The sequence below is a fragment of the Eubalaena glacialis genome, chromosome 2, assembly GCF_028564815.1.
Source record: "Eubalaena glacialis isolate mEubGla1 chromosome 2, mEubGla1.1.hap2.+ XY, whole genome shotgun sequence".
Lineage (NCBI taxonomy): Eukaryota > Metazoa > Chordata > Mammalia > Artiodactyla > Balaenidae > Eubalaena > Eubalaena glacialis.
Window position 1 is genome coordinate 110121910 of NC_083717.1, and position 24659 is coordinate 110146568.

At 48.9% G+C, this 24659-nt stretch overlaps 1 protein-coding gene and 1 pseudogene across 5 annotated transcripts; one reads left to right on the forward strand and one right to left on the reverse strand.

Moving 5' to 3' along the window:
• Positions 1 to 955: 955 nt before the first annotated feature.
• On the reverse strand, positions 956 to 12205 carry SPINT1 (serine peptidase inhibitor, Kunitz type 1). 5 transcript variants are annotated; one of them, XM_061180488.1, is made up of 12 exons: positions 12016 to 12205; positions 11113 to 11915; positions 10359 to 10898; positions 5275 to 5402; positions 4906 to 5044; positions 4625 to 4795; positions 4423 to 4449; positions 3958 to 4083; positions 3793 to 3843; positions 2578 to 2748; positions 2293 to 2340; positions 956 to 1857 (listed from the first exon to the last, which is right to left on the reverse strand). In XM_061180488.1, exons 3-12 carry the CDS (start codon positions 10816 to 10818, stop codon positions 1646 to 1648), a joined length of 1533 nt encoding a protein of 510 aa, XP_061036471.1. In that variant the 5' UTR covers positions 10819 to 10898; positions 11113 to 11915; positions 12016 to 12205; the 3' UTR covers positions 956 to 1645. The 5 variants fall into 5 exon arrangements, with proteins under 5 accessions (XP_061036471.1, XP_061036472.1, XP_061036473.1 ...); XM_061180489.1 differs by having other exon boundaries at positions 11200 to 12205; XM_061180490.1 differs by having other exon boundaries at positions 11185 to 12205.
• LOC133084218 (large ribosomal subunit protein uL11-like) lies at positions 11367 to 24591 on the forward strand (annotated as a pseudogene).
• The last annotated feature ends 68 nt before the right edge of the window (positions 24592 to 24659 follow it).

Sequence of the window (24659 nt, forward strand, 5' to 3'; positions counted from 1 at the left end):
ACTTGAGATATGTAAAGCACTTACATAGTACTTCCTATGTGCTTATCTTACAAAACCAAATTTCTAATGACTGGTGGTGCCTGGCACATAGGAGCTCAATAAATAATTTGTTGAATAAATGAAGAAATGGGGGCTTCCCCGGCTGGTCCAGCAGTTAACACTCTGTGCCTTGACTGTAGGGGGCGCAGGTTAGATCCCCAGTTGGGGAACTAAGATCCCACATGTCGTGTGATGCAGCCAAAAAAAAAGAAAATTTGTTAAAAAAGACAATGAAGAAGTGAATTAAAGGGATGATTTTTTCTTTTTTTTGGGGGGGGGCACCAAGAGGCAGATAGCTCAAACAAATGCAGGGGTGTGGGTTGGAGAGAAGCACCTCAGCTAAAGGCTCCTTCCTCCCCTGCTCCTCAGAGCCTGGGGAGCAACTACACTCCGGTAAAGAAGCAGAGGCTTCTGTGGCTGGCCACATGGGACCCCTGCACCCACACCAAAGGGAGCAGAGATAAGAACCAGGGTTCAGGGGACTTCCCTGGCGGTCCAGTGTTTAGGGCTCCGTGCTTCCACTGCAGGGGGCCTGGGTTCCATCCCTGGTCAGGGAGCTAAGATTCCCAAACGCCGCGGAAAAAAAAGAACCAGGGTTCAAGACTATGCACCCTCCCCTTCCCCCCCGCCGCCCCCCACCCTCAACTACACACTGCAGGTTCAAACCCGGAAGAAACAGTGCTCCGTGGCCTCCCTAGGCCCCCCTATTCCCACGGCCCTTTCTCCCCTCCCCACCCACTGGCGGTCAGACTTGGCACTTCTCCCGACCCTCAGGGGCTGGGGCTAGGACAGTTTCGGGAAGGGCGGGAAAACCTGCTAAACAGGGTGACCAAAGCCTGAACCGGTAGGACGGGGCAGTCGCATCTCCCCGTGCAGCTCTGTCCCTCTCCTGGCCCACAGAGCAGAGGCAGGAGACTCACAGGACAAATCACTTTATTACACTGTGGGTGGACTGGGGCCGGTGGGAAGTAGGGGAGCAGGAGGGAGTGTGATGTTGCAGGGCCCTGGGGGCTGCGGAAGATCTGGCTGTGTGTGCCAGGCCAGGCCAGGTTGGGGCTCACTCCACAGGGAAGGGGAAGAGGCGGCAGCGGCCAGACAGCCACTTTCCACTCCTCTCACCCACCCGCCACGGCATTAAATAAACAGAAAGCAGCTCTGTACAACACAGAATATACAGGGACGTCCTCCCCCGCACCCCAGCCCTGGACTTTGCAGGGTGGGAGGGGCAGCTCTGGAGGACGGAGTTGGGGCCTCCAGCCTCTGACGCCACCCCAGGCCCCTTCCCAAGGTCATGGGATGGGGGCAGGCAGCTCTGAACAGGAAGCAAAATTCCAACTTCCTCTGAAGTCCTAGGCAGACGGGTCCAACCATGCGTGGGATTCCTGGCTCAGAGGTTTCCTGCTCCTTGCAGACCCTTGAGCTTTCTCAGGAACAAGTAGCCTAAGCTTAGCTGAGACACCTCCAAGAGGGTCTGGAGCCCTGGCCCTGGAGGCAGAACAGGCTGGAGGAGTCGGGTCCCAAAGTCTTCCTCAGCCCAGGCCTCCATCTTGGCAAGGAGGAAGCAGGGCCAGGTGAGAACTGGCCAGAGCCCTCTAGAGCCCCAGGCTCAGAGGGGTCGGGTTGTTTGGTAGTAGACCAGGTGCTCCATGTCCTCGGTGGTGGATACCTTGGTGCTGGTGGGGGTAGAGGGTGGGGGGTGGTGGTGGCGGTGTCTGTGGAAGCCCTTCCTCTGGTTCTTGAAGAAGCAGTAACCCAGGATGGCTACCACCACCACGATGCAGGTGCCCAGGAGCACTGCAATGGCTACCTCCACGGATCCTGGAGGAAGAAGGAGCCAAATGAGGTGCTCCCAGGGCCTGCTCAGTTCTGACGCCCACCCCCACTCTGTATGGAAGGGACCAAGGCAAATGGATGCCGGGCGTGGAAGGCCCTCGGGCATGTGAGCAGCTCAACCAGCTCCGTTGGGAGCTCGGTGAGAGGGATTCTGATGGGCTTTGGGTCTCGGCTCCAGGTTGCTCTACTTGCAGGTAGTGTGGGGAAAGGCCCGGGATGCTGACGGCACACACACCTGGCATGCATTTTTATGCTTCTCTCCCTTGCCCCTGGCAGCTATCACTATTGATCGTGGCACTCTGTCCCTTTAGCCAACCTCAGGATCCTTCTCCACACTGGCTTAGGCAGTCACAACCAATTGTGTGAGTTGATCCTTGAGTTGATACCTACTCAGTGGTGACAGGGCAGATGGGGGCTTACCTGTGTTGGGAATGGGGCTTTCCCGCCGCAGACCAAACACATCCTTCTCTACAAAATGATCAGGGCGGGGGGAGGGGGCGGGGGTCGTGGAGAGACAAGTCAATACAAAGGGTTCAAAGACACAGCTGCTCTTCAGCAGTGCCCCAGACCCAATGCCATCCTTTCCCACCGCTACTCCAGGTGCTCTGAGGACGAGGTGTGACCAGCCCAGGCCTTGGGACAGAGCCAAATGCTCTAGCTAAGCCTTTCCCCTCCCCATCTTCCGCCCCCCACAGCCCTGCTCACTGGAGATGCCACGACAGGACTCAAGGCACTGCTCCTCCTCCTCAAAGTTGTTCTTGTTGCCATAACAACCGCCATAGGTAAAGCGGGCGCAGCGTTCAGTGAACGGGTTGTAGTACCAGCGAGGGATGCTCTCCAAGCAGAGGCCCGTGTCTGGCAGGTCTATGCAGTGGCCTGGGGGGTAAGGAGCAGGCAAAGGGGTGAGTGTCCACGGGGCCTCCCTGCCACCACCAGGCTCCACAACGTTGCTGCCCACCACCTCCTGACCCTCCTCCTCATGCTGAGGATGGCTGTGACTCAATGAGGGCCTGGGGGCCCCAGAAATATCTGGCCCATCTAAAGTGTTGCAAGGAAGATAAATACAGGAGAGTAAGCTTAGGCCCAGAATCACCCTAGACTGACTCATATAATTATTTTTCAATTTTCTTTCAGCATTCCCAATTCTATCAAGGTCTTGGTTTTCTCTCTAGCACTGGATAGTCTACCTTTTAACAAAGAAGGCTAAGGGTCTGAGCCTTGGCAGACAACAATGTCCAGCTAAAATTTATTACCACGTTTTATTATACTTACTTATTTATTTATTTATTTAAAATTTATTTATTTATTTATTTATTTTTATTTTTGGCTGCGTTGGGTCTTCGTTGCTGTGCCCGGGATTTCTCTAGTTGCGGTGAGCGGGGGCTACTCTTTGTTGCGGTGTGTGGGCTTCTCATTGCAGTGGCTTCTCTTGTTGTGGAGCACGGGCTCTAGGCGCATGGGCTCTAGAGCACAGGCTCAGTAGTTGTGGCGCACGGGCTTAGTTGCTCCGCGGCATGTGGGATCTTCCCGGACCAGGGATCGAATCCGTGTCCCCTGCATTGGCAGGCAGATTCTTAACCACTGCGCCACCAGGGAAGTCCCTATTATACTTATTTTAATAGTCAGTCTCAGATCGTGGCATATAATAGTGGCTTTTCATTTACAGTAGTGACGTGAAATTTCCTTTTTAATACGTTAAGTTAAATAAATAACATCTCAGTGATATGTAGGCATGGCTAAATTTCTGAACGTGTTAAGAGGATGTATGATGCTTGGGAAACACAGAAGGAAAGTCCAGGACACCCCCCACCCAGCTTTCTGCCCACAGCCTGGTACACACAGCAGGCCTTCGGCCCATTGATGGGATGAGTGAGGATAGCAGTGCCAGCCCTGACCCAGGGGACCTGGGCAGGAGCTCACCTTTATCCCTGGGGAAGTGGATCCTCTGGAGTTTATCGAAGCCTCTGGTATCTGCAAAGATGAAAGATCAGAGGCACAGACCTGACAAGGGTCTCCCAGAGGTGTGGGGTGAGTGGTCTGGACCTCCCCTGCTGCGCCCACCGCCCTCCATCCCCCAGGCCTCACAGTTTTCACAGGTGGCCTCATCGGAGGCGTCGGGGCAGTCGGGAGTGTCATCACACTCCAGGAAGCTGTCGATGCAGCAGCCATCACTGCAGCGGAACTTGCTGGAGTGACAGGTGCCAGAGCACACTGGGTGGGGGCGGGACGGGGTGGACGGTGAGGTCAGGCTCAAGCAGTGGCCAGCAAATACCAAGAGTCCATCATCTACCTGGCCCTCTCTACCCCAAGGTGGCATCATGACACAACCCCGGTTCCCTTTCCACCCCTGTCCCTTATACCCTTCTACACACAAAATGGGCAGAAGCTGATAGGAGGATCCTGGGCTGCAAGGGCTGGGGCACTCGTGGGCCTTCATCCTGATGGTAGGAATGGGTTGTTGGGCCAGGGCAGTGTGGTCAGGGGCCTGGACTTGAGAGAGGTTGGAGAGCTGGCAGGGGTGAGGGGAATAGGGACAGGAGCAAAGCCCACCTGGATGATGCCTTTCCACTGAGGGGCCTGGGAGAGAAAAACAGAGAAGTGAGAGGAGGCAGGGCCAGGCCCCAGCAGGGATGAGCTGATAGGGGGCCTAGGAACAGGGGATTCCCACGCTCACCTCCCTGACCCGTGACGAGAGAACACCTACCCTGGGGGAATGTCACCTGAGCCCCAACACTGCTTCACAAAGGCCCACCTTGCACATTGCGGCAGGCGAGCTTGCACTCTTCTTCCCGAAGGTAGTTGTTCTTGTTGCCCAGACAACCTCCATAAATGAAACTCTTGCAGATCTGTTCCGTGGGGTTGTAGTACCAGCGGGGGAAGGAACCACGGCAGCGGCCCACCTTGCTGGATGCGAGGCAATATTCTGGGGGAAGGAAAGCTGGTGAGGGAGCTCCGAGGGCCAATCAACAGAGCCAGAGCAGGGTGCAGGGAGTAGGTGAGTCCTGGGTCTGCCCCCCCAACCCCCTTCCTCACCTTCTGTCTGCTTGGGGGACAGCACGGTGACTGTGATGTTGGACATGCTCTCTGGCTGGTCTGAACCGGCCACTGTCAGCTGGAACAGGTAGCTGCCTTCCTTGAGTCCCCACAGCTCCACCTGGTCTGGATCATTCCTCTAAACACAGGAGTGGCCATCAGGCTGGGACCCCTTGATGCCCCTGGTTGGCCCCAGGTCCTCCCAGTCAGCCCCCCTGCCCCACCGTGGGGAGCAGAGGGACTTGGTATTAAATGGATCCCCAGCTTCTATCCACCCCACCCCATCTGGAGCCGCAGTTTGGCCTACGGCCCCAGAAAGGGGCCCTGGAGAGCTGAGGTGGGGGTCAGGGAGCCAGCCCAGCGTCGCACCTTTACCCTGACGTCTGTGTCACCCTGCAGTAGGTGCCAATCTGTGCTCTCCATACCCTTCAGCACCAGGGGTTCCTGTGGCTGTACCTTCAAGTCTGTGCCTTCCCAGGCCTTGGGGATCCGGGACCCTGGGAGGAAGGTGAAGTAAGGTCAACTCTCACTGAATGGACAGGATCTCTCCTGGGGTGGGGGGCTGGTGCCTTATGGGTCGCAACTAGACCAACCTAGGACTCGGCAGCCTGCCTGAGACACAGATGCAATTTCACAACTAAACCATCTTCTTGCCCTCTGTTTAGATATATTATACTTAAGACATTTTTATGTTGTAAAACCAACTTCCTGAAGCAAATAACTAAACAGCATTGCCATCTGATCCCATTTAGGAAAAAAAGAAAAAAAAATACATATATCAATATATATTGATATATATCTATATATATATCAATATACATATACTATATATATATATACACACTATATATATATATATATATAGATATAGATATATATCAATATATGCACGTATATTTGGAAGGGGGACTTTTCCTGTTTTCTACAATAAGCAGGAACTTGTGCTAATTGCTTTAAAAAGTTAAGAGTAACGATACTTTTGAAAAGCCAAATAAGTCAATGTGTAATTAACACCATCAGCCCTCACTCTGCGGCCCATATCACTGCTAAGAAGCCCATCCGGACAGAGACCTTGAGCAGAGCCCCAGGCGGCACCACGTCAAGCCCTGGTGTCCCACGATGATTGGCACAGGAGCAGGATGCCTCTGCCACCTCAGACAGACTCTGCCTCCAGTTACAAGGGGACGCAAGGCAACCATACCCTCCCCCAACCGGGGTCTTCAGAGCGAGTGTGGCCCTGCTGACACCTTGAGTTTGGACTTCTGGCCTCCAGAACTGTGAGATGGTACATTTCTAGTGTCTTCACTCACCCAGGGTGTAGTAACATGGCACAGCAGCCCTAGGAAATGGACACACTGCCCTTGAGGGTACTACGGTCCATTTAGGCAGGTAAGACCCAATAACAGGAAGCAAAATGGGAGAAAGACCCAACAAGACGAAGGGCTGTGTGATACATGTACAAGAAAAGGAAGTGGATGTTTAGAGAAGGGAAAGACCACAGCAAGCTAGAGGGAAAAGGCAAGGCTTTGTGAAGAAGGGAGAAAGGCTTTTTTGATCCTTTTGTTTTTATTTGTTTGGTTGTGGGGAAGAATGTTCTGTGTTGTTGATGACAGCAGAAAACATGATGAGCCAAAGCAAGGAGTCGGGAATTTGCAAGACTGGTTTGGTGGACATTAAGGAGACGGGGTGGGCTGGATAGATCCTGCCACAACTGCATTCTCGCCCCTCTTTCCAGATGAGCAAATTGACACCAGAGAGGTTAAATGACTTGCCCAGGGTCGCTCAGTTTCAAAACGGCAGAGCTGGGGTTTGAACCCTGGTCTGATTCATGCTCTCTCCAAAACATCAAAACACCATGCTGCAGGCCATATGTGCTTAGAAGTGTGATTTTTTAAATAATCTTTATAATCTTTGGGTTTTGTTTTTGTTTTTAGCTTAGGTAATACATGTACATGATGAAATATGCAAAAAATACAAAAGGGTAGTGAGAATTAAGTCCCCGATTCTTAAACCCCCAGGTTCCTCTCTCCAGAGGCATTCTCAATTACTAGTTTGGGTGTATGTGTATGTGTGAGTATCAAGAGAGAGTGTATAGAACATTCACAAGCATGTTAGTTCTTCATCTTGCTTTTCCCTTAATATATACTGGAAATCAGTCATAGCAATATATAAAGAACTTCTTCTTCTTTTTTTGTTGTTGTTGCATAATACTTACTGTATGAATGCACCAAAATTTACAACACATTTAACCAGTCCATCAGTCTCTCTTGATGTAGGTCCTTCTTTCCTACCTCCCTCCCTCCTTCGTTTCCTCCTTCCTTCCTTCTTTCCTCCCTCCCTCCCTACTAAGAACTAACCCTTGCTACCTCAGGGTTTATTATTATGATTAAAACAGCACCACAGTATCCAATTATAGGATGTGTTGACAGACACTGAGATTCTTTCCAATTCTTTGCTCTTATAAACAATGGTACAGTGACTGATTGCCTGGTAAGTTGTTTTACACATGTTTAAGCATAGCCGCAAGATGAGTTCCTGCAAGTGGAATCGTGTTGAGGGTTATATGCATTTACACTTTGGGTGTGTATTGCCCAACTGCCCTCCACAGAGGCTCTGCAGAGGGTTACATCAAGTGTAAGAGTTCAAAGAAGAGAAGGTAAAGAGATAAGAACAGCTGGTAGGAGGCTGAGTCACAGGGATTCCTCTTTGATGAGGCAGAGAAAGCAGAGCCAACAGGGAACTCTCAGAGGGTGGTCCCAGAGGTGAGAAGACCAGGACACACAGTGACAGCAAAGGGATGGGAGGGGAGAACTTCCACAGAGGAACACATCAAATGGTGCAGAGGGCTACGGGAATGAGAAAAGGGAACCTCGGTTGAGGGGAAATAAGACTGGGAGAGCAGGAAAGTACCTGTTTGGAACCAAGCCCCAGCCCAGTGGCTTAAGGGCCCAACAGGGGCCATCCCCAGGCCCTGAGGTGAGAGGCCAAGCCAAGGGGGCAGTGAGCTGGGAGGAGCCCATTCCTCCTTCCTTGCATTTTTCAGGAAGTAATCAGCAGTCGCAAAGGGGAAAGAAGACAGACTACTCGGCAGTCTACTAGCAGAAAGATAGGCTAGCCCCACTGGCCCCCAGGGTGGAAGTGGCAAGCTGAGTGGCACGGCAGACCTTGGGCCAAATCAGCAATGTCCACCCACACACAGCTGGTCCTCTCCAAGCCCCAGCCCCCAGGAGCAAGGGGCAGATGCCCTGCCCTACCACTCCCTTTTTCCCACCCCCAAGAGAGCAAAGGGCCAGAGTAGCAATAAAGCCAGCCCCTCCCCCAGCTGCCAGGCCTCAGGACTCTCAAGGCAAACACAGACTCCACCTTCTAAGCCACTCCTCCAACGGAAAGAGGGGGAAGGGGAGAGGAAGAAAGAGCAGGGTGCTCAGGAGGCCCCAGCAATCTGGACTGGACTGGCCTGGCCATAGGCGGGAAAGGGGGAACAGATCAACCCACCCTGGGGAGGAGTCTCCCCAGTAAATCAAAGGTTTTAGAAGCCCTGAGCACTTGCCCACTTTGCCTGCCTCGGTCTACCCTAGCCTAGCCTCCAGGATGGCACAGTGGCTTGACCCTCTTTGTACCCTCTTTGTACTTCCAACCTCTCTAATGGGACTCAGCTAAGAATGGACTCCTTGACATGCACATGGCATCCCCCACTCCCCAAAACGCTGCGGTGCCCTGAAATGGCCTGGGGCCCACACTAAGTCCAAGCTCTACCCAGCTCCCCACAGGTCCCAGGAAATCCCCACTCCATCCTGTCTTGTGCCAACCAGGCCAGTAAGGGGGTGGGGAGGTTTCCAGATGAGGAAGGCCCCATCCAGCTCAGCTTCCTGACCAGACCCCAGAGTTTCAGGCGCTAGCCCTACAGTGAGGGGTCCTGGCAGAGCAGGGAGGGCAGGCAGCTCAGGTCAATTAGAGTATCACCACCTACACTCTGCTGCTTCCTTGTGGAACAGGCTCAGGCCCTGGCCCAGTGGGACTCAGTGGCCCAGCCTGGCCCAGAGACAGTGTCCCCCTCCCGGAATCTCCACCCCACCTCTCCTCAGAGATCCAGAGCTATTGGAGGGATAGGGAGAAGAGGAAAGGCTGGAGAGGAAAGTCCCTTTTCTACTTTCCAGAACTGAGACCACCCAGCTCCAGTCCAATCCTGACCACTGGGCTCCCCAGTCTCTGGTTCTGTTGTCCACTGAGCTGTCCTGGATCAGAGACAGGTTTCTACCAGAAAGGTAGTCTTGTGTGAGGAACAGCACAGGACTTTTGGAGGTCCTGCCTGGGGTTGAGTCCCAGGTTGTGGGCAGTGTTATCCTGGGCAAATTATTTAACATGGGAGTCAGTTTCCTAATCTAAAAGTGGGATGACTACTAATAGCACCCTTTTCAGAGGTGGTTGTCATGATGCCTAGGTGAGAGCCTGAGTGGCATAGCAATCAGCAAACTGTAGAGAGCTAACAGAGGTTATCAGAGTGACCCATCCCTGCCCCGGAGCCCCACCTGGCCAGAACAGCAGGTGGAGAGAATGGGGAATGAAGGTCTCTGGAGGGGCCCTGACCCCAGCTAACTGCTCAGTCCCAGGAGGAAAGAGAAGGAGCCCTGGGTCCGACTTTGCTCTTATTCTGGAAGTAAACAAGGTGAGCAGACAGCTTGGTTACCAGATCCTAAGCAGGGAGAGCCCTGCCTGTCTTACACACACACACACACACACACACACACACACACACTTGCCTGGACAGCTGACATCCCTTCCCTACCAGGTATACATACCAGTGGGCTGACTCACCCAGCAACCCTCCACACCCCCACCCCAGAGCCTCTAGGCTACTGCGCCCTCAATACTGCCCCCTCCCCAATTGGGTCACCCCCAGACTGGGCTTGTTCTTTAGACTCTCGGGGCCTGGCAGTTTCCCCCAGACCACCAAAAAATCAGCTCGTGGGGGGAGGAGTACAGAGAGATGCTATAACCAATCCCAAGCCCAGCAGTGGAGAAGGAACCTATCCTTCACCAGGTTCATTTGACAGGGCACCAAGGTACCTAGGACAGTGCTCCGCCAAGGCACCAGGCGTATCTTCTATCTATCTAGTCACCAGGTGGCCTCCAGACAGCTAACTCCCTGACTTGGCCTATTGGGGCCAGAAGTGCGAATCCCGAGAAGCTGCGTCCTCTCTCCTGTACACACATCCCAGAGCACCAACCCACTCAACATCCTGAATTCAGGCAGGAGCCAGTTTGTGCTCTAGGGTGTCAGCCCTCCCCACTCCTGTAGCCTGTCCTTTATTTACTGTTTGTATCGCCTACTTCTAAGGAGGAGTTGGGGTCGAATGGGACTCTCCTCCTAACTGCGTTCTGATGCCTCGCGCAGGACTCCATAACCAGTCCCTTCTCTGAGTCTCCCCGAATCCTGGCACCCTCGTCCTTACCTCCGAATCCCTGGGTCCGCAGCTCGCGGTAGGAGCGGTAAACCTCCCGCGTGAGGTAGTTGATGAAGCCCTCCCTGGGCGCGAACTTGCACACGAAGTTCTGCTCGTAGAGGCAGTTGATGAGGAAGCAGGAGGCGATGGCGTCCTCCCCGCCGTCGGGCTGCAACTCGACCAGCGCCAGATTGCAGTCGTTGGAGCTGCAGCAGGCGTGCACGCAGTCCCGGCCGCGGCGCACGGTGAGGGAGCGCAGGAAGGTGGCGCCGTTTCTCACCGAGGCGTCGGTGTCGAGCACGAAGGCAGGCACCCCGGGGGTAAAGCGGTCCAGGCAGTTGTCGGCCGTGAGCAGACTGGGGGGCACGGGCGGCGGCCCGGCCTCGGTGCCCAGGAAGCCGAGCGCGCAAAGGAGCCACACGGCGACCGCAGGGATGCGGGCCTGGGAGAGGCGGGCCCCGGCCATCATCCCCCCAGGGACCGTCGCCCTCCTCCCCACGGGGGTCACCTTCACAGTGGGGGCCCCTGAGCTCCGAGGGTGATAGCGACCTGAGAGAGGGGAGGGGACGGAGGAGGAGACATCGGATCAGCCGGGAGACTTCAAGGTAGGTGGGCGGGCCCGCAGGAAGTGAAGGGGAGGACCGGGGAGCACCGAGCACCCCGGGAGTGGAGAGGGGCACGCGGGCCCGGTCCTCCCACGCACACTCCGGTGACCCGACCGCCCGACGGACGGCCAGACGGACGTCTAAAGGAGCTCACGTACCCGGACACACGAACGAGCAGAGAACAAAGGGCCAAACATGCTCAGAACCCGCTTCACCTCCTCCTCGCTCACCTCGGCCCTGGTTACCTGCTCAGGTGAGTGGGGTGGGGCCGGGCCAGGCGAGGTTCCGGTCCCGGCTTCCTGCGCGGCTCGGGCCGCAGCTTCCGCCCCGGTGTCCGGTGCGCTGGGGATCTGCCACCTCCTCCCCCCTAGTTTCTGGTGAAACTGAGTCAGCGCGGCCGGGGCGGGGCGGACATTAACCCCAGCGCCGCCGGCTCCGCCCACGCCCTGTGCGCCTGTCCAGCCCCAGCTTCCGGACCGCCTATCCGCATCTCTGGGATCCCCGACCCTTCTCCCTCAGCCTGGTGCCCAAACGGGCTCAGAGGCTGGGGCGCCCTGCCCCGGGCCACTGGATCCACCGAGTCCAGCCTCGTGGGGTTCCCCGCACCCCAGAAGTACACCCCTATTCCCGGAGGCCCGGACAGGTCAGGAGGACGCTTCAGCGAAGTCAGGCACCCGAGGGTGGGTCGGGCGCTCTGGGGCGGCTGCCTCCGGCCTCCCTTTCCGGTCCGGGCCGGCATTCCCAGATCCAGGCCTGAGGCGCTTGGGAAGGGGCCGGCGGAGAAGAAATGGGGGAAAGCCCGATGCAAAAGATCTCGCTGTCGTCGTCAGCCCTCAGGAAATCATTTCCATCTTGTGGCAGGAACAGATCCCAGAAACTGCGTGGCTGCACCTTTGGTAACTGGAATCCAGGATGCCTGCTCCATCGTCACCACCTTTGCCAGCTCCGGAAGCCCTCCTTTCTGTCAGAGTGAGAAACAGGAGATTTCCAGCGGCCAGGCTTCCCTGCTTGATGTGCAGTGGTTCCTTTTGGTTTGAGGCCCTTCCTCATCTTGTACTAACGTTTACATTCGGGTCACTGTCGGAGCTGAGTCCCTGTTAGCCTCCTTGGTGGGTTGATCCCTTCTCTGCAGAATTCCTCTCCTCTCTCACCAGGTGGGGTGCTCCTGGTCAGGAGCTGGCTGCTTTCTTCCAGTGAAGTAACATCCTTGGAAGCTAGAAATTCCAGCTTACCAAAGTAGCTGAGCTAATGACCTTCACAGAGCCATGGACTCCTTGAAGCCAGGCTCATTGTATTTCCTGAGAGAAGAGCTCCTCCTAAAGTCCATTCTTTACAGAGCAAGATTGGTCCTATTAATGCTTTCCCCCAAAAGAGATTCCACACCTTTTCATGATGACTTAACAAACCCCAGCCCAATGGGAACGGTCTTCCTACTTTCTTATCTAGAGCAGCTTTACCTACTAGGTCCTGTAGCCAACCCTTCAATCATTTTCCTGGCTAAACTGCAACATTCCCTAGCTGCCCACATTATGAGTGTTGGGGGTGGGAATATGAGGTCTGTCTCCCCTTCTCTGGATTTTCTGGGTTTTTCCACTGCCCCAGGCACAGTGGGGAACATAGAGCAATGATGGTACACCAGGAATGAAGCATATGATTGTGCAGTTACTGGAAAGAAAGGATTTTGTTGAGATTTGATTCCTGCCTCCTTCAATACCTTATGCATACAAGAATCCTAACATAGGAGACTGTTACCTTATGGTAATATTACTGCAGATTAATCATTACTTCCATTACACCATTACACATTACACATTACTTCCATTCGATCATATACACCATTACAAAAACGTACATCTGTCAAGCCCTGACATTGCCCAAACCCTATGTATTTCCCACGCATTGCCCCATATACTCAAAACAAACCAAGAAAGTAGGTACTATTTTTATTCCCCTTTTACAGATGAGCAAACAGGCTCAGACAGGTGAATGAACTTGTCAGGTCACGTGGCAGTTAGGTGGCAGAGCAGGGACTGGAGTCCAGGAAGGCCAAGTCTGTTGCTTCAGCACCTAAACACTGCTTTACTGCACTTACAATTCTGACTTCAGCTGGAAATTCCACCCTCACCTCAGATTCAACTTGCCTGAAACACAAACTTTCAAGTGATGATCAGCCCCCATTTGAGATGCCTGCTGTGTGCCAGACACTCGACATCTGTGATCTCTGATTCCCATAACAGCTCTGAGAATAGTTTCTGCTTTGCAGAGAGGCTCACTAAACTCCATCAAGGTCACGCAGTGAAGAGTGGGAGGCAAGACTGTGTAGGGGTTCAGCTTGTGGGCTTCAGACTCAAGACTACTGGGTTTAACTCTTTCATCTGCCACTTACTATCAGTTGTAGACTTTGGCAACTTATTTAGCCCCTCTGTGCCTTAGCCTCCTTGTATATGAAGTGGGGCTTCACAGGGTTAGTATGATGGTTAAATGAGTTAATACAGATAAAACATTTGACACCTGAAAAAAGTGACAGAGCCAGAATTTTATCTCAAGTCTCTCTGACATCAAAAACTACACTTTTCTCACTACCTTATGCTGCTTCTTACATCCAGAAGACAAAACCTACACACGAGGGGAAAAAAGACTAAGATAGTCCACCAAAGTGGTGAAAGTGATGGCATTTGAATGATGGGAATTCGAAGTAACATTTTCTTCTTCCTAGCTTAAAAATTATTTCCGAAGTTTCCTTTAGTGAGCATGGAATGCTTCCATGGTGAAGAGAAAACTACATCATCACAACCTCCACATTGATCATATTAGCCCCAAAATGCTTCTCTCTCCATATTCTCTCCTGATCTCACTGTCCCAGTCACTTGGGAGTCATCTGTGCCCCCTGCCTTTTCTTTTTTTTTTTTTTTTAATGTCTGAAACATTTATATTAACATATTTCCATACAAATAACCCAATGAAAGTTTAGTATTAGTTGTTTTGTTTGTTTGTTTATACTGCAGGTTCTTATTAGTCATCAATTTTATACACATCAGTGTATACATGTCAATCCCAATTGCCCAATTCAGCACACCACCATCCCCACCCCACCGCAGTTTTCCCCCCTTGGTGTCCATATGTCTGTTCTCTACGTCTGTGTCTCAACTTCTGCCCTGCAAACCGGCTCATCTGTACCATTTTTCTAGGTTCCACATACATGCGTTAATATACGATATTTGTTTTTCTCTTTCTGACTTACTTCACTCTGTATGACAGTCTCTAGATCCATCCACGTCTCAACAAATGACTCAATTTCGTTCCTTTTTATGACTGAGTAATATTCCATTGTATATATGTACCACAACTTCTTTATCCATTCGTCTGTTGATGGGCATTTAGGTTGCTTCCATGACCTGGCTATTGTAAATAGTGCTGCAATGAACATTCGGGTGCATGTGTCTTTTTGAATTACGGTTTTCTCTGGGTATATGCCCAGTAGTGGGATTGCTGGGTCATATGGTAATTCTATTTTTAGTTTTTTAAGGAACCTCCATATTGTTCTCCATAGTGGCTGCATCAATTTACATTCCCACCAACAGCGCAAGAGGGTTCCCTTTTCTCCACACCCTCTCCAGCATTTGTTGTTTGTAGATTTTCTGATGATGCCCATTCTAACTGGTGTGAGGTGATACCTCATTGTAGTTTTGATTTGCATTTCTCTAATAATTAGTGATGTTGAGCATCTTTTCATGTGCTTCGTGGCCGTCTGTATGTCTTCTTTGGAGAAATGTCTATTTAGGTCTTCTGCCCATTTTTGGATTGGGTTGTTTGTTTCTTTAATATTGAGCTGAATGAGCTGTTTATATATTTTGGAGATTAATCCTTTGTTGATTCGTTTGCAAATATTTTCTCCCATTCTGAGGGTTGTCTTTTCGTCTTGTTTATGGTTTCCTTTGCTGTGCAAAAGCTTTGAAGTTTCATTAGGTCCCATTTGTTTATTTTTGTTTTTATTTCCATTACTCTAGGAGGTGGATCAAAAAAGATCTTGCTGTGATTTATGTCAAAGAGTGTTCTTCCTATGTTTTCCTCTAAGAGTTTTATAGTGTCCAGTCTTACATTTAGGTCTCTAATCCATTTTGAGTTTATTTTTGTGTATGGTGTTAGGGAGTATTCTAATTTCATTCTTTTACATGTAGCTGTCCAGTTTTCCCAGCACCACTTATTGAAGAGACTGTCTTTTCTCCATTGTATATCTTTGCCTCCTTTGTCATAGATTAGTTGACCATAGGTGCGTGGGTTTATCTCTGGGCTTTCTATCCTGTTCCATTGATCTATGTTTCTGTTTTTGTGCCAGTACCATATTGTCTTGATTACTGCAGCTTTGTAGTATAGTCTGAAGTCAGGGAGTCTGATTCCTCCAGCTCCGTTTTTTTCCCTCAAGACTGCTTTGGCTATTCGGGGTCTTTTCTGTCTCCATACAAATTTTAAGATGATTTGTTCTAGCTCTGTAAAAAATGCCATTGGTAATTTGATAGGGATTGCATTGAATCTGTAGATTGCTTTGGGTAGTATAGTCATTTTCACAATGTTGATTCTTCCAATCCAAGAACATGGTATATCTCTCCATCTGTTGGAATCATCTTTAATTTCTTTCATCAGTGTCTTATAGTTTTCTGCATACAGATCTTTTGTCTCCCTAGGTAGGTTTATTCCTAGGTATTTTATTCTTTTTGTTGCAATGGTAAATGGGAGTGTTTCCATAATTTCTCTTTCAGATTTTTCATCATTAGTGTATAGGAATGCAAGAGATTTCTGTGCATTAACTTTGTATCCTGCAACTTTACCATATTCATTAATTAGCTCTAGCAGTTTTCTGGTGGCATCTTTAGGATTCTCTATGTATAGTATCATGTCATCTGCAAACAGTGACAGTTTTACTTCTTCTTTTCCAATTTGTATTCCTTTTATTTCTTTTTCTTCTCTGATTGCCGTGGCTAGGACTTCCAGAACTATGTTGAATAATAGTGGTGAGAGTGGACATCCTTGTCTCGTTCCTGATCTTAGAGGAAATGCTTTCAGTTTTTCACCATTGAGAATGATGTTTGCTGTGGGTTTGTCATATATGGCCTTTATTATGTTGAGGTAGGTTCCCTCTATGCCCACTTTCTGGAGAGTTTTTATCATAAATGGGTGTTGAATTTTGTCAAAAGCTTTTTCTGCATCTATTGAGATGATCATATGGTTTTTATCCTTCAATTTGTTAATATGGTGTATCACATTGATTGATTTGCGTATATTGAAGAATCCTTGCATCCCTGGGTTAAATCCCACTTGATCGTGGTGTATGATCCTTTTAATGTGCTGTTGGATTCTGTTTGCTAGTATTTTGTTGAGGATTTTTGCATCTATATTCATCAGTGATATTGGTCTGTAATTTTCTTTTTTTGTAGTGTCTTTGTCTGGTTTTGGTATCAGGGTGATGGTGGCCTCATAGAAGGAGTTTGGGAGTGTTCCTTCCTCTGCAATTTTTTGGAAGAGTTTGAGAAGGATAGGTGTTAGCTCTTCTCTAAATGTTTGATGGAATTCACCTGTGAAGCCATCTGGTCCTGGACTTTTGTTTGTTGGAAGATTTTTAATCACAGTTTCAATTTCATTACTTGTGATTGGTCTGTTCATATTTTCTGCTTCTTCCTGGTTCAGTCTTGGAAGGTTATACCTTTCTAAGAATTTGTCCATTTCTTCCAGGTTGTCCATTTTATTGGCATAAAGTTGCTTGTAGTAGTCTCTTAGGATGCTTTGTATTTCTGTGGTGTCTGTTGTAACTTCTCCTTTTTCATTACTGATTTTATTGATTTGAGTCCTCTCCCTCTTTTTCTTGATGAGTCTGGCTAATGGCTTATCAATTTTGTTTATCTTCTCAAAGAACCAGCTTTTCGTTTTATTGATCTTTGCTATTGTTTTCTTTGTTTCTATTTCATTTATTTCTGCTCTGATCTTTATGATTTCTTTCCTTCTGCTAACTTTGGGTTTTGTTTGTTCTTCTTTCTCTAGTTTCTTTAGGTGTAAGGTTAGATTGTTTACTTGAGATTTTTCTTGTTTCTTTAGGTAGGCTTGTATAGCTATAAACTTCCCTCTTAGAACTGCTTTTGCTGCATCCCATAGGTTTTGGGTTGTCGTGTTTTCATTGTCATTTGTCTCTAGGTATTTTTTGATTTCCTCTTTGATTTCTTCAGTGATCTCTTGGTTATTTAGCAACATATTGTTTAGCATCCATGTGTTTGTGTTTTTTACGTTTTTTCCCCTGTAATTCATTTCTAATCTCATAGCGTTGTGGTCAGAAAAGATGCTTGATATGATTTCAATTTTCTAAATTTACTGAGGCTTGATTTGTGACCCAAGATGTGATCTATCCTGGAGAATGTTCCGTGCGCACTTGAGAAGAACGTGTAATCTGCTGTTTTTGGATGGAATGTCCTATAAATATCAATTAAATCTATCTGGTCTATTGTGTCATTTAAAGCTTCTGTTTCCTTATTTATTTTCATTTTGGATGATCTGTCCATTGGTGTAAGTGAGGTGCTAAAGTCCCCCACTATTATTGTGTTACTGTCAATTTCCTCTTTTATAGCTGTTAGCAGTTGCCTTATGTAATGAGGTGCTCCTATGTTGGGTGCATATATATTTATAATTGTTATATCTTCTTCTTGGATTGATCCCTTGATCATTATGTAGTGTCCTTCCTTGTCTCTTGTAACATTCTTTATTTTAAAGTCTATTTTATCTGATATGAGTATAGCTACTCCAGCTTTCTTTTGATTTCCATTTGCATGGAATATCTTTTTCCATCCCCTCACTTTCAGTCTGTATGTGTCCCTAGGTCTAAAGTGGGTCTCTTGTAGACAGCATATATATGGGTCTTGTTTTTGTATCCATTCAGCAAGCCTGTGTCTTTTGGTTGGAGCATTTAATCCATTCACATTTAAGGTAATTATCGATATGTATGTTCCTATGACCATTTTCTTAATTGTTTTGGGTTTGTTTTTGTAGGTCCTTTTCTTCTCTTGTGTTTCCCACTTAGAGAAGTTCCTTTAACATTTGTTGTAGAGCTGGTTTGGTGGTGCTGAATTCTCTTAGCTTTTGCTTGTCTGTAAAGCTTTTGATTTCTCCATCAAATCTAAATGAGATCCTTGCCGGGTAGAGTAATCTTGGTTGTAGGTTCTTCCCTTTCATCACTTTGAGTATATCATGCCACTCCCTTCTGGCTTGTAGAGTTTCTGCTGAGAAATCAGCTGTTAACCTTATGGGAGTTCCCTTGTATGTTATTTGTCGTTTTTCCTTTGCTGCTTTCAATAATTTTTCTTTGTCTTTAATTTTTGCCACTTTGATTACTATGTGTCTCGGAGTGCTTCTCCTTGGGTTTATCCTGTATGGGACTCTCTGCGCTTCCTGGACTTGGGTGGCTATTTCCTTTCCCATTTTAGGGAAGTTTTCGACTATAATCTCTTCAAATATTTTCTCTGGTCCTTTCTCTCTCTCTTCTCCTTCTGGGACCCCCATAATGCAAATGTTGTTGCGTTTAATGTTGTCCCAGAGGTCTCTTAGGCTGTCTTCATTTCTTTTCATTCTTTTTTCTTTAGTCTGTTCCACAGCAGTGAATTCCACCATTCTGTCTTCCAGGTCACTTATCCGTTCTTCTGCCTCAGTTATTCTACTATTGATTCCTTCTAGTGTAGTTTTCATTTCAGTTATTGTATTGGTCATCTCTGTTTGTTTGTTCTTTAATTCTTCTAGGTCTTTGTTAATCATTTCTTGCATCTTCTCAATCTTTGCCTCCATTCTTATTCCAAGGTCCTGGATCATCTTCACTATCATTATTCTGAATTCTTTTTCTGGAAGGTTGCTTATCTCCACTTCATTTAGTTGTTTTTCTGGGGTTTTTTCTTGTTCCTTCATCTGGTATATAGCCTTCTGCCTTTTCATCTTGTCTATCTTTCTGTAAATGTGGTTTCTGTTCCACAGGCTGCAGGACTGTAGTTTTTCTTGCTTCTGCTGTCTGCCCTCTGGTGGTTGAGGCTATCTAAGAGGCTTGATGGGAGGCTCTGGAGGTGGGTAGAGCTGACTGTTGCTGTGGCGGTCAGAGCTCCGTAAAACTTTAATCCACTTGACTGTTGATGGGTGGGGCTGGGTTCCCTCCCTGTTGGTTGTTTTGCCTGAGGCAACCCAACACTGGAGCCTACCCGGGCTCTTTGGTGGGGCTAATGGCAGACTCTGGGAGGGCTCACGCCAAGGAGTACTTCCCAGAACCTCCGCTGCCAGTGTCCTTGTCCCCACGGTGAAACAGAGCCAGCCCCCGCCTCTGCAGGAGACCCCCCAACACCAGCAGTTATGTCTGGTTCAGTCTCCCCCAGGGTCACTGCTCCTTCCCCTGGGTCCCGATGCACACACTATTTTGTGTGTGCCCTCCAAGAGTGGGGTCTCTGTTTCCCCCAGTCCTGTCGAAGTCCTGCAATCAATTCCCACTAGGCTTCAAAGTCTGATTCTCTATGAATTCCTCCTCCCGTTGCCAGACCCCCAGGTTGGGAAGCCTGACGTGGGGCTCAGAACGTTCACTCCAGTGGGTGGACTTCTGTGGTATAAGTGCTCGCCAGTCTGTGAGTCACCCACCCAGCAGTTATGGGATTTGATTTTACTCTGATTGCGCCCCTCCTACCGTCTCACTGTGGCTTCTCCTCTGTCCTTGGACGTGGGGTATCCTCCTTGGTGAAGTCCAGTGTCTTCCTGTCGATGATTGTCCAGCAGCCAGTTGTGATTCTGGTGCTCTCGCAAGAGGGAGTGAGAGCACGTCCTTCTACTCCGCCATCTTCTGCCTTTTCTTTTTTTAGAAAAATAATTTATTTATTTTTGGCTGCGTTGGGTCTTCGTTGGTGCACGCGGGCCTTCTCTGGTTGCGGCGAGCGGGGGCTACTCTTCGTTGAGGTGCTCATGCTTATTGTGGTGGCTTCTCTTGTTGCGGAGCACGGGCTCTAGGCTCACGGGCTTCAGTAGTTGTGGCACGGGGGCTCAGTAGTCGTGGCACACAGGCTTAGTTGCTCCGTGTCATGTGAGATCTTCTGAGACCAGGGCTCAAACCCGTGTCTCCTGCATTGGCAGGCAGATTCTTAACCACTGCGCCACCAGGGAAGCCCCGGGGAAGAGCCAATTTTGACTCCATGTTGGATTTGTTTCTTTGAATTTAACCTTTGCTTTTCATTGTTTTTGTTATTATAATCATACATAATGGCCTGCCTTAGGGAACCCTGCCCCTGTGCCTGAATGTTAAACTAAAGTGCCTTTGTTCAGCTCACAGGGAGACAGTCTGACACTGCCCACCTGTGAATGGCTGCAAAGAAGAAATTAACACATCCCCTCCCTGATGCAGGCCACAGGAGGAGATGTTTTGCAAGATATACGGCCTTTTTACTTTACTTCCTCACCTCTTACCCCTCTCTGTTCTATAAAAGAAACTGGCATCCAGACCCAGATAAGATGGTTTTTTGGGGACCCTAGTCCGCCATCTTCTCGGTCTGCCTGCTTTTCAAATAAAGTCGTATTCCTTGCCTCAACAGCTCGTCTCCTGATTTATTGGCCTGTTGTTTGGCGAGCAGAGTGAGCTTGGACTCGGTAACACTCCAGCCCTGCCTTCATCTGCCCTTCACCTGTTCATATCCTCAGTGACCCCCAAGACCCTCTTTAGCAGTGTGTACAGAACCAGCTATCCGCTGGATGGATTCATAAAGTTTGGTTTGTGGAGAGGTAGAGAGCGTCAGAGGTACTGGGGACCTTAGTTAAAGCCCTTCACTTTACATATAGGAAACTGAGGCCCAGAGATTTGTTCTTGATTTGTTCAGAGACACAGAGATAGTATGTCGCACAGGCCACCTCCAGACTTCAGGTCTCTTGAATGCCAATCTTGGGTCCTTTCTGTGATTCTGACCTGACTTCCTGCAAAGCATTTCCAGATGATATTGTTTTCTAATTGTACATTGCAGGCCCAAGGAGAGCTGTCTGGGTAAGTTACCTCTTTTGTTAGACCACGTGGCTCACTCCCTCTCTATGAACTTGGGAAAGAGAAAGCCAGGGTTTATGCTACAGGTTTCCTTCATATTTGCCATACCACCAGTACCAGCCACTGATCTTAGGAGTGGGTGTTTTGGTGAGAACATTCAGTCCTTAACACCACTACTAGAAAAGAAACACTGAGTGCCTTGTCTTGGATGGTGGTCTGGTGGTTTCTGTAAGTAGGTATAATGGATTGTCTACAAAGGTGGCTATCAAAGATGGTAGACAGGACCTCACCTTCCTTGTAAATGCATGCTGCTCCTCCCACCAAGAGGTGACATCTATCTTTCCCTTCCCTTTGAATCCGTAGTTTGCTTTGACCAGTAGGACAGAGCAGAAGTGGTGCCACATGACTTTCAGGCCTCAGCCTGTGGCTTGCATTTTCCCCTCTTAGAACCAGTTGTGATGTAAAGAAGTTTGACTACCCTGAGGAAGAGAGAGGCCACCGGAAGAGAGCAAGACCCTGGAGGATGAGAGACTGTGAAGGGAGAGAGAGGGATCTGGCTATCTCACAGTCACCTCAGCTGACTAGCTTTGTGAAGCCATCCTGCATCCTTAGCCCCAGTCGACTCGTCCCAACAGAGATTAGCTACACCTGTGAAGCCCTGCTCAAGTTGCAGAATTGTGAGCAAATATGTTTGTTTTAAGCCTTTAAATTTTGGTGTGATTTCGTAAGCAGTTAGGTTAATGGGTCCCTGGAGAAAGAGAATCAGGAATGGCATTCTTGACATAAGAGAAGCCATTTTGGGGGAAGTCCCTGGCAGTGCAGTGGTTAGGATTCCGGGCTTTCACTGCCGGGGGCCTCAGTTCGATCCCTGGTCGGGGAACTAAGATCCCACAAGCCGTGCTACGAGGACAAATTTAAAAAAAAAGAGAGAAGCCATTTTGTGATCTAAGCCTGGCCACAATGCTTGCCCTCAAACAGGTCTCAGTAACAAGGATCTTGATGTCAGAACAGAGAAGGCGGTCAAACAATAGTGCAGTGATAAAGCAGAGTCCTAGTTCCTCCTCAAGGGATATATTCAATACATAATTATATGTCTTTGAGTTCAGCAGGAACTAAGGCCCCCACCCAGGTGGAGGACGGAATGATGATGTTGACCCTCCTGACTTCAATCCACCAAGACTTGGACTCTGTCAACCTTTGCCCTAATTCTATGCTGAATTCTCCTCTGCTCAAGCCTCTTCATGAATATGCATGTACCCTTAGCTCAGAACTTCCACAGTTTTACTGTTCGGTGAGAGGCTGCTTTGGGAAAGATCCCTGGTGTTCTCCTTACTTGCTGCAAGTAATAATGAATCCTTCCTTTTCCCAGTCTTTGGCTTGATCGTATCTGTTGGCTCAACACCCACCAAGAGGCAAACCCAGTTTTTGGGTAACTGTTCTGCGGCAATAATAACTGAAACAGAAGGATAATATATTTACAGAACAAATTTTAGTTTTAATTATCTAATGATTATAAATAAATAAATTTTATAAATTTTAGTTTTAATGATCTAAATAAAAGCCTTCTAATTCCCTTGATAATGCAGAGTCAAGGATTTTCTTTTTTTAATTTATTTATTTATTTTTGGCTGCGTTGGGTCTTCGTTGCTGCACGCTGTGCGCAGGCTTTCTCTAGTTGTGGGGAGCAGGGGCCACTCTTCGTGTGGTGCACGGACTTCTCATTGCAGTGGCTTCTCTTGTTGCAGAGCACAGGCTCTAGGCGCTTGGGCTTCAGTAGTTGTGGCAGGTGGGCTCAGTAGTTGTGCCTTGTGGGCTCTAGAGCGCAGGCTCAGTAGTTGTGGCGCACGGGCTTTGTTGCTCCGTGGCATGTGGGACCTTCCCGGACCAGGGCTCGAACCCGTGTCCCCTGCATTGGCAGGCAGATTCCCAACCACTGCGCCACCAGGGAAGCCCAAGGATTTTTGATAAGGAATTTTGGGGAAAGTAATGACCCTTGAAATAGTTTTCAAGGCGAGGCTGCTGTCACTGGTTCAATCTTTATGTAAAGGAGACAAGGCCCCTCAGATACTGCTGCAGCCCTAAAGGGGAATTTTTTTTTTTTTTTTTTTGGCCACTCCTTGAGGCTTGTGGGATCTTAGTTCCCCGACCAGGGATCAAACCCAGGCTCTTGGTAGTGAAAGCACGGAGTCCTAACCACTGAACTGCCAGGGAATTCCCTCAAAGGGGAATTTTTGAAGAATTTTGCTAATGTCCAAAATGCTCATGGGACTTCCCTGGTGGTCCAGCGGTTAAGACTACTTGCTCCCAAGGCAGGGGGCCCGGGTTCGATCCCTGGTCGTGGAACTAAAATCCCACATACCGCAACTAAGCCCATGCACCACAACTAGAGAAGCCTGAGTGCTGCAACTAGAGAAGCCCATGTGCTGCAATGAAGACCCAGAGCAGCAAATAAATAAATAAATAAATTAATTAAAAAAAAGTGAAATAGCTGCTTGGGAAATTAAAAAAAAAAAAGCTCACAATATTTCAGTGTGTTTGATAGCGTCTAAATGGTCACCAATGATCCACACCTGCTGGTATTCATGCTTTTGTGTGTGTAATCTCCTCCCCTTCAGCATGGCTGGACCTAGTGATTGGCTCCTGATGAATAGAATACAGCAAAAGTCATGGGATGTCACGTCCTAGATTATGTTACAAAAAGACTGTGACTTGCTTTTGGCTTTCGGATCGGAGGAGGCCAAGGTGCAACTTTCTTCGGTCGTCCTAAATCCGGGTTCATCCGACACCAGCTGCCTCCACCATGCCGCCTAAGTTCGACCCCAACGAGATCAAAGTCGTGTACCTGAGGTGCACCGGTGGGGCAGTCGGTGCCACGTCTGCCCTGGCCCCCAAGATCGGCCCCCTGGGTCTGTCTCCAAAAAAAGTTGGTGATGACATCGCCAAGGCAACCTGGTGATTGGAAGGGTCTGAGGATTACAGTGAAGCTGACCATTCGGAACCGACAGGCCCAGATTGAGGTGATACCTTCTGCCTCTGCCCTGATCATCAAAGCCCTCAAGGAATCACCAAGAGAAAGGAAGAAGCAGAAAAACACTAAGCACAGTGAAAACATGACTTTTGATGAGATTGTCAACATTGCCCGACAGATGCGGCATCAATCTTTAGCTAGAGAACTCTCTGGAACCATTAAAAAGATCCTGGGGGCTGCCCAGTCTGTGGGCTGCAATGTTAATGGCCGCCACCCTCATGACATCATAGATGACATCCACAGTGGTGCGGTGGAATGCCCAGCTAGTTAAGCACTGCAAAGAACAATAATAAAGGGTTATTTGACAACCAAAAAAAAAAAAAAAAAAAAAGGCTGTGACTTGCATCTTGCCTACCCCCACCCCCCGCCCCACCCCTCAGTGCCCTGGCTCTTGTGGAAACCAGCTGCCATGTGGTGAGTAGCCCTCTAGAGAGCTCCACATGGCAGGGAACAGATGTCTGGCCAACAGCCCTGGCCCGCACCTGCCTTGCACCCTTCTGAGAATCCCTGAGCCAGAAGAGCCAGCTAAGCCACCTACTAAAACAGTGATATAATAAATGCCTACTGTTTTAAGCTGATAAACATGGGGATAATTTGTTATGCAGCAATATAAAACTAACATATTCATTAACTAAAAAAATTAGGATATC